This window comes from Erythrolamprus reginae, chromosome Z (genome assembly GCF_031021105.1).
Source record: "Erythrolamprus reginae isolate rEryReg1 chromosome Z, rEryReg1.hap1, whole genome shotgun sequence".
In the NCBI taxonomy this organism is placed as follows: Eukaryota; Metazoa; Chordata; class Lepidosauria; order Squamata; family Dipsadidae; genus Erythrolamprus; species Erythrolamprus reginae.
The window spans coordinates 84,270,201-84,283,202 of NC_091963.1; the positions used below are offsets into that span (position 1 = coordinate 84,270,201).

At 39.2% G+C, this 13,002-nt stretch overlaps 1 protein-coding gene across 2 annotated transcripts in view; it reads left to right on the top strand.

Annotated features, from left to right (window-relative positions):
• Positions 1–11,526, top strand: part of VWC2 (von Willebrand factor C domain containing 2) — a 167,770-nt gene extending 156,244 nt beyond the window's left edge. Inside the window, exons 4-5 of one of the 2 annotated variants that reach the window (XM_070729908.1) lie at positions 9,388–9,586; positions 10,054–10,141. In XM_070729908.1, coding sequence (XP_070586009.1) covers positions 9,388–9,566 — 179 coding nt within the window. In that variant the 3' untranslated portion in view covers positions 9,567–9,586; positions 10,054–10,141. Of the gene's footprint in view, positions 1–9,387; positions 9,587–10,053 lie in introns of both variants that reach the window. The other variant, XM_070729909.1, reaches the window with a different exon arrangement.
• Positions 11,527–13,002: the final 1,476 nt, after the last annotated feature.

Consider the following 13,002-nt stretch of genomic DNA (forward strand, 5'->3'; position numbering starts at 1 on the left):
CAAAGCTTAAAATCAAAGTTTCATTTTTTTCTGTTTCGAGCATAAAGTCCCAGAAGTGGTTTTCAAATACAAACAAAACTGAGTAAGTTGTTTAATTAAAGCAGTCAGTTTTGCCAACTTTGCTACCTACATAATTTTCCATCATTTTTTCTAATATGGGAATTTATGTGTCCTTCCATTTTTGTGCATACAGAATAATCAACATTGTCAATATAAATAATATGTTCCAAATTTTCTTTCTTTATCTAACAGCTCAAATGGAAAAATTACAGTTTCAGTATTTTATTTATTTTAAAAACCTTGTGAAGATGAAGAACTAGTCTTAATATTTCCTTGCTTTATTATAAGCTCAACAGAATTAACTGACAAGAATATGGGATATTCAGTGGACAGCAACTTAAGTATGAGCCAATAGTGAACTGCAGCTACCAAAAAAGCCATGCAGGCTTAGGCTGCATCAGCAGGAATAGTATCAAGATCAAGTGAAGTGTTACTACTGCTTTATACTGCTTTGGCAAGACCACATTTGGAATACTGTATTCAGTTATAATCATCTTGATACACACCAAAAAATGTTGAGATTGAAATATTTGACAGTTACAAGAACCTGGTACTTCTAGTTTAACAAAGAGGATTAAGGGTGATATCATAGTAGTTTTCCAATATTTTGAATGGCTATCAAAGAGAAGATATCAACGTATTTCCAAGGCACCCGAGGGCAAGACAGAAAATAACAAATGGAAATTTGTCAGAGAAAGAAAACAACATAAAAGTAAAGATAAATTTCCTGATAGTGATAAAATTAACCAGTGAAATTGGTTCCATTAACAGCTCAAATGGAAAAATTACAGTTTCAATATTTTATTTATTTTAAAAACCTTGTGAAGATGAAGAGCTAGTCTTAATATTTCCTTGCTTTATTCAAAGCTCAACAGCATTAACTGACAAGGATCTGGGATATTCAGTGGACAGGAAATAACAAATGGAAATTTGTCAGAGAAGAAAACAACATAAAAGTAAAGATAAATTTCCTGATAGTGATACAATTAACCAGTGGAATTGTTTGTCTCTAGAAGTGAGTCTTTTTAAGAAGAAATTGGGCAGTCATTTGTCTGGAATGGTATAGCATCTCTTACTTGAAAACTACAGTGGATTAGAACTACAGTGTCCTGTCCAATTCCTTTTTTTTTTTAATTATTAATAGAGTTGAAAGGGACCGTTAGGTCATCGAGTCCAACCCCCTGCCTGAGCAGGAAACCCTACAGCACCCCAGCCAAATGGAAGTCCAATCTCCTCTTGAAGGTGTCCAGAGTTGGGGAGTTCACCACCTCCCCTGGCAGGCAGTTCCATTGGTTGATCGCTCTGACCGTCAGGAAGTTCTTCCTTATTTCCAGGTTGAATCTCTCCTTGGTCAGCTTCCAACCATTGTTCCTCGTCCGGCCCTCTGGTGCCCTGGGGAATAAAGAGACCCCCTCCTCACCGTGGCAACCCCTCAAGTATCTGTAAACTGCTATCATGTCCCCTCTAGACCTTCTTTTTTCTAGGCTGTCCATGCCCAGTTCTCTCAATCTCTCTTCGTAAGTCTTGGTTTTGAGTCCCCTAATCATTTTGGTTGCTCTTTTTTGCACCTTCTCCAGAGTTTCGATGTCTTTTTTGTAGTGAGGTGACCAAAATTGGATGCAGTACTCCAGGTGGGGTCTGACCAGGGCATAGTAGAGTGGTATTAGTACTTCCCTGGTCTTGGAGCGTATTCCTCTGTTGATGCAGCTTAGGATTGAGTTGGCTTTTTTGGCTGCTGCTGCACATTGCTGACTCATGTTTAGTTGATTGTCCACCAAGACTCCAAGATCTCTTTCGCAGTCACTACTGCTGAGTGGGGTATCTCCCAGGCTGTATGTATGTCTAGGGTTCTTTTTGCCGAGGTGGAGGACTCTGCATTTGTTGGTGTTGAACCTCATTTTGTTGGTATGGGCCCACTGTGATAGTCTGTCTAGGTCTTCTTGTACTCTGAGCCTGTCCTCAAGGGTGTTGGCTACCCCCGCCAGCTTGGTGTCATCTGCAAATTTTATTAGTTCCCCTTTTATTCCCTCGTCCAGGTCGTTGATGAAGATGTTAAAGAGTACAGGACCCAGGACAGAGCCCTGTGGTACTCCACTGTCTACTTTTTTCCATGTGGATTTGGTGCCGTTGAGGACAACTCGTTGGGTGCGGTTGGTCAGCCAACTGTTTATCCATCTACATGTGTAGTAATCTACTCCATTTTTTTCTAGTTTGTGGATTAGGAGATTGTGGTCGACTTTATCGAAAGCCTTACTGAAGTCCAAGTATATGAGGTCCACTGAGTTGCGTTGGTCAACTGACTTGGTTATGGTGTTGAAAAATGATATGAGATTGGTTTGGCATGATTTGTTTCTGATGAATCCGTGCTGGCTATTGGATATGATCTTGTTTGTTTCTAGGAAGTGGGTAAGTTGTTTTTTGATTATTTTCTCCAGTATTTTTCCAGGTATAGAGGTCAGACTGATTGGTCTGTAGTTACCTGGGTCGGTCTTTTTGCCTTTTTTGTGGATGGGGACTACGTCAGCTCGCTTCCAGTCTTCCGGTAGGTCTCCAGTGAATCCAGGATATTTGGTAGATGAGGAGGAGTGGTTCCGCTATGGTGTCTGCCAATTCTTTTAGGACTTTGGGGTAGTCCCTCACTGTGCTTTTGTCTATGTTGAGTTCGGTTCTGGGGCAGTTTGTTGCAGTTAAATTGCAGATTGGTTGGAGGGAGGTTCCCTTTTGTGTGAAGACTGATGCAAAGTAGGCGTTGAGTAGCTGTGCTTGGTCATTGCTATCTGTGATTTCTCTACCCTCTTCGTTTTTTAGTGTGACGATTGTTTCTTTGATTTTTTTCTTATTGTTGATGTGTTGGAAGAATCTTTTTTTGTTGTCTTTGACTTCCGTTGCAAGGTGTTGTTCATATTGTGCCTTTGCTGTTTTTATTTTTTGTTTGCAGGAACTGGCTGTTTGCTGATATTCCGCTTTGGTTATGAGTCCTTCTTTCCATTGTTTGTACTTAGCTTTTTTTCCTTTTATGTCATCTGTGAGGGCTTTGTTTAGCCATGCAGGTTTAGTTTTGGTTTTCCTGTTTTTCCTTTTCATGGGGATTGCATTGTTTTGGGCGTCTATGATGCTGTTTTTTAGGATCACCCAGGCTTCCTGAGTGGTTTTTCCTTCTAAGAGTTCGTTCCAGGGGCATTGTTCAAGGTTCGCTCTGAGCTTGTTAAAGTCCGCTTTTCTGAAGTCTGGGACTGTAGTGGTGTTGGGTATAGTAGCTAGTGATTGCACTATGTTGAATTTGAGGATGACGTGGTCGCTCTCTCCCAGTTTCCCTTCTTCTTCTGTTCCCTCTATTGTTTCTTCCCTGTTTGTTAGTATTAGGTCTAATATAGCATTCCCTCTGGTTCCTGTTTCAACTTTTTGGGTTAGAAAGTTGTCAGCTAGACTGGAAAGAAATTTGGCAGACTTTCCGCTTGGTGCTGAGTTAGTTTTCCAGTTGATGTCTGGGTAGTTGAAGTCCCCCATTATTGTCGTGCTGTGTTTGTTGCATATGTCTGTTAGTTGGCATGTGAAGAGGTCGTCCATTGTGTCTGTTTGATTGGGTGGTCTGTAGTATACTCCAATTGTGGTGTTGCTCTTTTTTTCTTTTATGTTGACCCATATGATTTCTAGGGGGTTATCATCTTTGATTGGATGTAGTTCTGTGGCAGTGTAGTGGTCTGTTACTTTGTATTCTGAAAATCTAAGAGAGACAGCACTTAATGGCATGTAAACTTATATATCACTTCACATTGCTTTACAGCCCTCTCTGATTGATTTACAGAGTCAATATAATTCCCCCAACAATCTGGGTCCTCACTTGGAAGGATGAAAAGCTGAGTCAACCCTGAGCCAGTGAGAATTGAACTGTTAAACTAATGGCATTTTTTGTTGTTATAAATTTGAATTACAAAATTTAAAATGGGTTAAGGAATATTTGGAATATTAATTATTTCTAGGTATTGATTTTAATTAAACAAGTATCTACTTGGGAAAGTAGACTGTTAACTTTCTTAAGAGGGCTAATTTTCTTAAAAAGATGAGTGAAAGGTGACAATAGAATGATGGAGAGCTGGATGGATATAAAGAGTTAAGAAAATATTTCACATTTTTGTTGCTTTAATTTTTTGAATTACAAGTTCAAGGAGAGAAGTGGTTAATATTGGGAAATAAATAATAGGAAGGAAAGGACTGTCGACAGAACAAATCTGAATTTTTTTTCCAGAGACTGTATGAAGGATGATGCACAAATCTGAAAATACTTATTTATCATTAAAATTTATATAATTACCCATTTTATAGACAACAATATTGTAGCACCTGTAATTTCATTGACTGAATCCATCCAGGGAGATTTGATTTTATTTGAAGGGAGGAGGAAAAGAATTTACAAATACAGAAAAGATCAGTATAAATTTACAAATACAGAAAAGATCAGTATAAATTTAAAGTATTTGAAATATAAAAGAGCAAGACATAAACAATAATTCAATAAATGAAAACATATTTAGAAAGTGTGAGATTACTGAAAAAGACTAAGAATAGCTATAAAACAATCTAGTGAAGATAGAAAGAGTAGTGTTGTTGAAGCCCTAAATATTTTTTTTTCAAAATAGGAAACGTGGATGTAGAAGTGAACAAGTTACACAGACTTAACACTAAAGAATGAAAAGTTAAGACCTGTACTAAGACTGTGGACTTTATCAGGAAGAAAACGAGAAACCAGTTTCTAAGGAAACTTCTTAACATTAAGCTTAGGATATCAGAATAAGAGAAATTTTTTTTATCTGAAATAATATTGTATGTTCTTTATAAAATACCTGACCTTTTGTGGCCTTTTTTGGCTGAAAGTGAACAGAAATTATTTGATGATTCTTGGATTTGCCGATTGAAAAGGATGGGAAGAAGCCTTAATGTAATCTTAGAGAATAGAATGATGCTAAGTTCGTTTGTAACTATGTCATTTTTAAAAATAGCCTTCCTTTTCTCATTTTAAAATTTTCTGCAGTTTCTCCTTTCTTTATCTCATTTTCTATACTCTATTTTTCTTGGGTAAAAATGTCTACATAAATTTGCCCAATTTTCCCCAAAACTCATTTTTAGTTTTTCATTTATCACAATTTCCTGGAAAACATTAATTCACAAGACACAACAACTGTCAGATTTCTTATATCATTTTCTTTAGCTTAATTTCAAAAATGTCAGTTTATTAATTCATGTTATCCACTCTTACACAATTATAGTATTTCATATGTTTTGATCATTAAGAAGCAAGGGTATGGATCAGTGGTGAAATCCATTTTTTAAACTACCAATCCTGTGAATGTGGCTTGGTGGTCGTGGCAGGGAAAGATACTGCAAATTTTCATTCCCACCCCACTCCAGTGTAGTATTTCTTGTGTAGGTCAAAGGTCATATTGAGGGCATGCCCAGATGTGACCTGAAACCGCACATGGATTCTTGGTTCACATAATGCTGTTAGCATAAGTTATCATGTGTTTTGCTCAGGCATTATAGTTATGGATTTCTGGGTAGGCCTGGAAAGTTCAGGGAAAGATCATGTTGTCAGGAATGGTGATCTCATCAAAGGGATGAATGTGCTAGCTGGTACATTAAACAAATTCCTTTGCCCAGCTTATTTTTATGTATATTAATTGGATGAATTGTACTATTGTGTTTTTGTATATGCTGTGTGTTTTGCTGGCGTGTCTCAACCGCCCGTAATTACAGGGTAATTTGTCCAGAAAGACACACACCACACGATAGAAGGAAAACCCAAAAGTCTTTATCAACAGAAAAACAGAAACAGCTCCCTTTTTAAATTTTAAACGGATTTTCTGGTGCATACATGGCACAGGTTAAATGCAATCCAAATGCTCACCCAATAACTGGGAAATTGAGTCCAATTCTAAAGTCCAGAAAGGCCACACACAATCTTGAAAAGCAAAAACCATGATCTTGGCGAAACTATGAATCAGATAAACTGCCATGAGGCTAAAACAGCAGGCTGCTCTTTTATCTGTAGCACTGATTACAGCAGCCCCAGCCAACCACAGGTGGCCTCATTTATCTCCTGTAATAATCCTTCAGTTGTTGTCTCCTATGCATCACTCTACGCATGCGTGGATGTGTCATACATTCTTGTTTAGAATCCAGGGATGATAAGGATGATTGATCTCCTCCTGGGCTGTCTGCCAAACTCCCCTCTTTCAAGTCACCCCCACCTTCTTCTGAGGAAACTTCACTACCTGCCTCTGCCGGCAATAAAACAGATCTATGACATGTTGATGTTTCCCCTGCATCCATCTCCACATTCCTTGGGGCAGGAGCTGGGCCAGAGCCAACCACAACACTGTGAGTCCTCGGAGAGGGGCAGCATACAAATCCAATTAAAGTAAAGGTATATTGTTTTCTAGTTCACCTTCTCAACGGAATGATGTACGAAGGCATGCTTTAACACTTATACACAAGGACTTTTGTTTTGCCATGCTATGGGATGGTGGAATGCATTTACATTTAAATCTCTTACACAATCATAGTATTTCATATGCTTTGATCATTAAGAAGCAAGGATATGGATCAGTGGTGAAATCCACTACCGATTCTGTGAGCGCGGCTTTGTGAGCATGGTGTGGCAGGGAAAGATACTGCAAAATCTCCATTCCCATTCCACTCCAGTGTAGTATTCCTTGTCTAGGTCAAAGGTCATTTAATGGGCATGTCCAGATATGTCCTGAAACCGTAAGTTAAAGCATAAGTTACCATGTGTTTTGCTCAGGCTTTGTAGTTACAGATTTCTAGGTAGGTCTGGAAAGGTCAGGGAAAGTTCATGTTCTCAGGAACAATTATCTCATCAAAGGGATGAGCGTGCTAGCTGTTACCATTAGACAAATTCCTTTGCCTAGGTTTTTCACAAGCTTCCTGTAAACTCCTATTATACCTGCAGCGTTATCTATGATATGTTGGCATGCTTATGAATTACAACATCATGTAGAACTGCGCATGTATATTGGTTGGATAATGTCATAGAGCAGTGTTTCCCAACCGGTGTGCTGCGGCACACTGGTGTGCCGCGAGACATGGTCAGGTGTGCCGCAAAGAAGGAAGCTCAGCTTCTGGTCTTGCAAATTTTTGCTGAGAGTGCGAAGAGCAAAAAGTTGTGACACCAGAAGCTGAGCTTCCTTCTTTGCGCCTTCCAAGTTTTCCGACAGCTGCAGCACCCCGCTTGGCTGGAGCTTCCCTGGCGGTGGCAGGTGAGCTTTGGGGCCCGGCGGGAGGGTGTTGGTAGTAGGAGGGCGGCGGCAGCAGCGGCACCAGGCAGTAGCCGTGGGGCGGCGGCAGGGCGGTCAGCTGTGAGGCGGAGCTCCGGAACGGAGGCACTGACGGCGGCAGCTGGACATGTTGCTGTACGCCGTACATGCTGGCATTGCATGACTGGCACTTGCCTGCTGGCTGGGCTGGGACAGAGGCTCCAGCCCCACGCCCATGCCCAGCGCAACGCCAGCATGTACGCCATCTAGCAACACATCCAACCGCAGCCATCGGTGCCTACATTCCGGAGCTTCACCTCAAAGGTGACCACTCTGCCGCTGCCCCAGGCCTACTGCCCAATGCTGCTGCTGTGACGTGGTGTATGAGAAAGAAAGAGAGAAAGAGAGAGAGAGGTAGTAAGAGAGAGAAAGAGATAATAAGAGGGAGAGAGAGAAAGAGAGAAAGCAAGAGAGAGAGAGAGAAAGAAAGAGAGAGTTAGCAAGAGAGAGAGAAAGGGGGAAGAGAGAAAGAAAAAGCAAAAGAGAGATAGCAAGAGAGAGAAAGAGATAGTAAGAGAGGGAGAGAGAAAGAGAGAAAGAAAAAAGAGAGAGACAGCAAGAGAGAGAGAGAAAGAGAGAGGGAGAGAAAGGGTGAGAGAGAAAGAGAGAGAAAGCAAAAAAGAGAGCAAGAGAGATAGCAAGAGAGAGAAAGAGATAGTAAGAGAGGGAGAGAGAGGGGGGGAGAAAGAGAGAGAAAGCAAAAGAGAGAGAGCAAGAGAGATAGCAAGAGAGAGAAAGAGATAGTAAGAGGGAGAGAGGGGGGAGAGAAAGAGAGAAAGCAAAAGAGAGAGATAGCAAGAGAGAGAAAGAGATAGTAAGAGAGGGAGAGAGAAAGAGAGAAAGCAAGAAAGAGAGAGAGAGAGCAAGAGAGAGAGAGAGAAAGAGAGGGGGAAGAGAGAGCAAGAGAGAGCAAGCAAAAGAGAGAGAGCAAGAGAGAGAAAGAGATAGTAAGAGAGGGAGAGAGAGAAAGAGAGAGCAAGCAAAAGAGATAGATAGCAAGAGAGAGAGAGAGAGAGGGAGGGAGAGGGGGTGAGAGAGAGAGAGAAAGCAAAAAAGAGAGAGAAAGAGAGAGATAGCGAGAGAGAAAGAGGGAGAGAGGGGGATAGAGAAAGAGAGAGAAAGCAAAAGAGAGAGATAGCAAGAGAGAGAGAGCAAGAGAGAGGGAGAGAGGGGGGAGAGAGAAAGAAAGAGAGAAAGCAAAAAAGAGAGAGCAAGAGAGAGATAGCAAGAGAGAGAAAGAGATAGTAAGAGGGAGAGAGGGGGGAGAGAAAGAGAGAGAAAGCAAAAAAGAGAGAAAGCAAAAGAGAGAGATAGCAAGAGAGAGAAAGAGAGGGAGAGGGGGGAGAGAGAAAGAGAGAAAGCAAAAAAGAGAGAGAGAAAGAGAGAGATAGCAAGAGAGGGACAGAGAAAGAAAGGGAGAGAGAGGGGGAAGAGAGAAAGAAAGAAAGCAAAAGAGAGAAAGAGAGAAAGCAAAAAAGAGAGATAGCAAGAGAGAGGGGGGAGAGAGAAAGGGAGAGAAAGCAAAAGAGAGAGAAAGAGAGCAAGAGAGGAGGAAGGAGGGAGAGAGAAAGACATAGAGGGAGGGAAGGAGGGAGAGAGAAAGAGAGCAAAAAAGAGAGGAAGGAAGAGAGAAAGAGGGATGGAGAGAGAGAAAGAAGGGAAGGAAGGAAGAGAAAGAAGGAGGGAGAGAGAAATAGTCCGAAAGGGAGGAAGAGAGAGATTTTTTTTGTCCAAACATTTTTTAGCCGCCCCCCCCCCCCCCGCTCAATGTTCCCCAGGATTTTGAAAATATGAATAATGTGCCGCGGCTCAAAAAAGGTTGGGAAACACTGTCATAGAGAACAAAAGAATTATAAAAGGGGGAAATCAGTTAGAATAAGTTGCTGCTCTTTGGCTTCTTGGCCTTTTCCACTAATAAAGTAAGGTCTTTGTCTTTTTTCACTATTGCAATGATCTCCGTCTATCTTTGAATCCTTCAATCAACACATCACTCCAGGGGAAGGATATTACAAAATACCCATTCCCGCTCCACTCTGGGGCCAGCCAGAGGTGGTATTTACCGATTCTCTGAACTACTCAAAATTTCTGCTTTGGTTCTACAAACTACTCAAAATTTCCACAACTAGTTCTCCAGAACTGATCAGAACCTGCTGGATTTCACCCTGGCATGGATAATGTTTACTGACACTGATGTGGTATTTAAGCTTTCAAATGATATTTTTAATAAAGATAAAGAATAGCCTGGTTATCAATTGAAGTATTTAGACCAATATGTCAATTGAGTGAATATTTAGATCACTATGTCAATGAAAGCCTACTTCTCATACTATTGTATTCATGTTAGCATTTTTAAACTAGAAATGATGTTGCAAGCTAGTATATTGTTGCTTGCATTTTTTCAACAAGGAAATATATGGAAAACTAGTATACATTTGGCGACACCTCATCCTGAATCATGTAGAAATAATTTCATTAGTATTTTAGTGTACAGCGTATTCATTTTTACAGCTTTTTGTCATAGGTCAAGCAGAAAAAACAATCTACTTAAGAACACAGAATGAGGTTTTAGATATGGGAGGAATTTCAGTTCACCTATCTATGTATGCCAGCCAATCTCATAGAATCAGGGTCATATGAAATACTTCTTTTTCTTTTGTTTTAGGGCCCAATTGCTTTGCTGAGACCATGGTTATTCCAGCAGGTCGAGAAGTGAAGACGGATGAATGTACTGTATGCCACTGTACTTATGAAGAAATTACTTGGAGAATTGAACGACAAGCTATGTGTACCAGACATGAATGCAAGCAAATTTAGATCTACTAATCTAGGGAATCAGGATATTTTTATAATATATTTAAATGCAGCAGATGATTTGGTAAAAAACAAGAATCTACTACAATGGATGATATTGTTGAAGATTAAGTGGGCATCAAATACTTTGTTTTTGACAAGGAGAAATTATTTGTCAACATTAATGCTTAAAATATTTATGTCACTGTAACTGTTATATTTCCAAATGAGTACTTTACAGTAGACTCACAGATTATATTATTTCTACAATGCCATTAGTTTAAATTTAATGTTTTATATAGATGATACTAAACGAAATAACATAAATGTTTGACTGTCTTCTTGCATATCTGACCATGCATAAAATAAATAATGTTTGTTATATTATATAGACTATTTTTATGAAGAAACAATAGGCATAGAAAAGGTAAAAAATAGATACTATTATAACACTTAAATTTGCAAGGAGTGAGGTGCTTACCTATTTAACGCAACATGACATTTGTTATTGACTTCAGTGATTTTTGTCTGCACAGAAATATGCATACAATATGTGCTAATATTTCTTTACTATTGAAATATTATGGCATGAATATAAAGTAATCTGAGAGCAAATGGACTACTTCATAATCTGTTGGATAATTTTTATATTCTGTTACAAGAAATTTAGTCTACCAGTAGTAATCTGGAAATATAAGATGTATTTTCTGTGGTTAAGCATTTAATGCATATGAATAAATTATATAATTTATGTTTTTTTTCTATTTTAATTTAGTTGAAATTATTTTTCCTATTGACAAATATCATATGACAAATATATATCTTGTTTCAATTGTAAAGTATATAACATGACATGTGGCATTTCCACTAACATATAAATTATTTCTGAAAAAGCAAATTATCAGTCATTTGCAATCGAAGTGCTCCATGACATCTTTTTCAATAATTCAAGGCACAGAGTTTAAAATATTACAGTTCTTAATTTGGAAAATTATTAAATTCTGCAAAATGCTAGCAATTCTTGTCTATAAAAATGACATTTTTAAATGAAACCCAATTAAGAAGTATTTTTAAGCATTTAATTAATTTAGCCATTTTCCCCAAATATCTCAAAATAATTTACTGTTATTAAAATAGATAAATCTGTAGAACTAGTATTTTTTTTAATTTCAAGGCTAAAGAATTGATATAATCCCAGTGAGAAATAGCGTTTTTCAAATATACCTCAGCTCTTGACAAAAGTGGAAAATATTCATTTTTTGAATTTGCTTATTAAATAACTTACTCATGACTGTTTCATAAATAAATTTATGTTCAGTATTTTGAATATTTTTGAAAATGGTAAGGTGTTTCTTATTTATGTATTTTCATGATAAAATAGTGATATAAATTTTCCGAACAATTTACCTTACAAATTCATAGATTATGTTAAGAATGCAATAATAGTAAGAAGTAATTTTTGTATTACCTTTCCAAGGGGGAGAATCATGTTAAATTCAAGATTTTCTTAGTTAAGATAATTAGCATGTTCAAAACTGGACTTGGTCATTTTCCACTAGAAAACACAGGTAACTAGAAACACAGCTAATACAATATTGATCCAATGTGTCAACTCCCTAACATAATAACAGAATTGGAATGGACTTTGGAAGTCTTCTAGTAAAACCTCCCGCTCAGACAGAGACCCTGTACCATTCCAGAAGCATGGCTGTCCAGTCCCTTCTTAAAAACCTCCAGTTAATGAGCACTCACAAATTCTGAAGGCAAGCTATTTCATTGGTTAATTGTTAGGAAATTTCTCCTTAGTTCTAGATTGCTTGTCTTTTCTTCTGATACTTCAGAAAATAGGTTGACTCCCTCTTCTTTATGGCAGCCTCTCAAATATTAGAACACCGCTTTCATGTTATCCCTAGCCCTTTTCACTAAGCTAAACATATTCCATTCTTGCAAATGTTGTTTCTACGTTTTAGCCTCCAGCCCCCTAATCATCTTTGTTGCTCTTCCCTGCACTCTTTTCTGATTCTCCGTACTGAAGGGGCGGAATTTCCACCAACAGGATCTACAACCATACCTGGTCTAAATTTCACCAATGGTGTACGCAGGAAGGTCTCTCCCCCATGTGCATTCCCATTCACAGAATTGTATCCTTCCTCATGAAAGGTTTTCATCAAGGCCTCTCAGTCAACACCATTCGGCGTCATCTAGCAGCCCTATCTTCAGTCCTGGCAGGACCCCGCAGACAACCACTTTGTTCATTTCCTGAAATACAAGAACTGTTAAGAGGCATCTCAAACCTCAGGCCCCCCACTGTCCATAGATATCCATCCTGGGACCTACCTCAAGTTCTGCATTCCCTTACTCAAGCTCCATACGAACCCTTAAAGTCATCGTCCTTCTTTTCTCGTGGTGATTATGTCTGCCCAACGCATCTCAGAACTGCCCTTTCCATTCGGCAACACTTGTGCCAATTTCATACAGACAAAGTAGTCCTCCATCTGGATCCCACCTTTCTACCAAAGGTCAGCTCCATGTTCCACGGATCCCAGGACATTGTATTGCCTTCCATCTGCTCCAACCATAACCACCATCTCGCCATCAGATGGCACACACTGGATCTCACCAGAGCCCTGTGGATTTACATCCAATGAACCAGACCTTTTCGTAGCCTACCACCCCAGATACCTGGGAACCAAGGCGTCGTCAACTGTATTAGGCCGTTGGATTCGAGGGGCAATCTCAAAAGCACATGAGTCAGCTTCCCTCAGCGTACCAAGAGGTATCATGGCACATTCTACAAGAAGTGCAGCCACGTCAGCCGCAT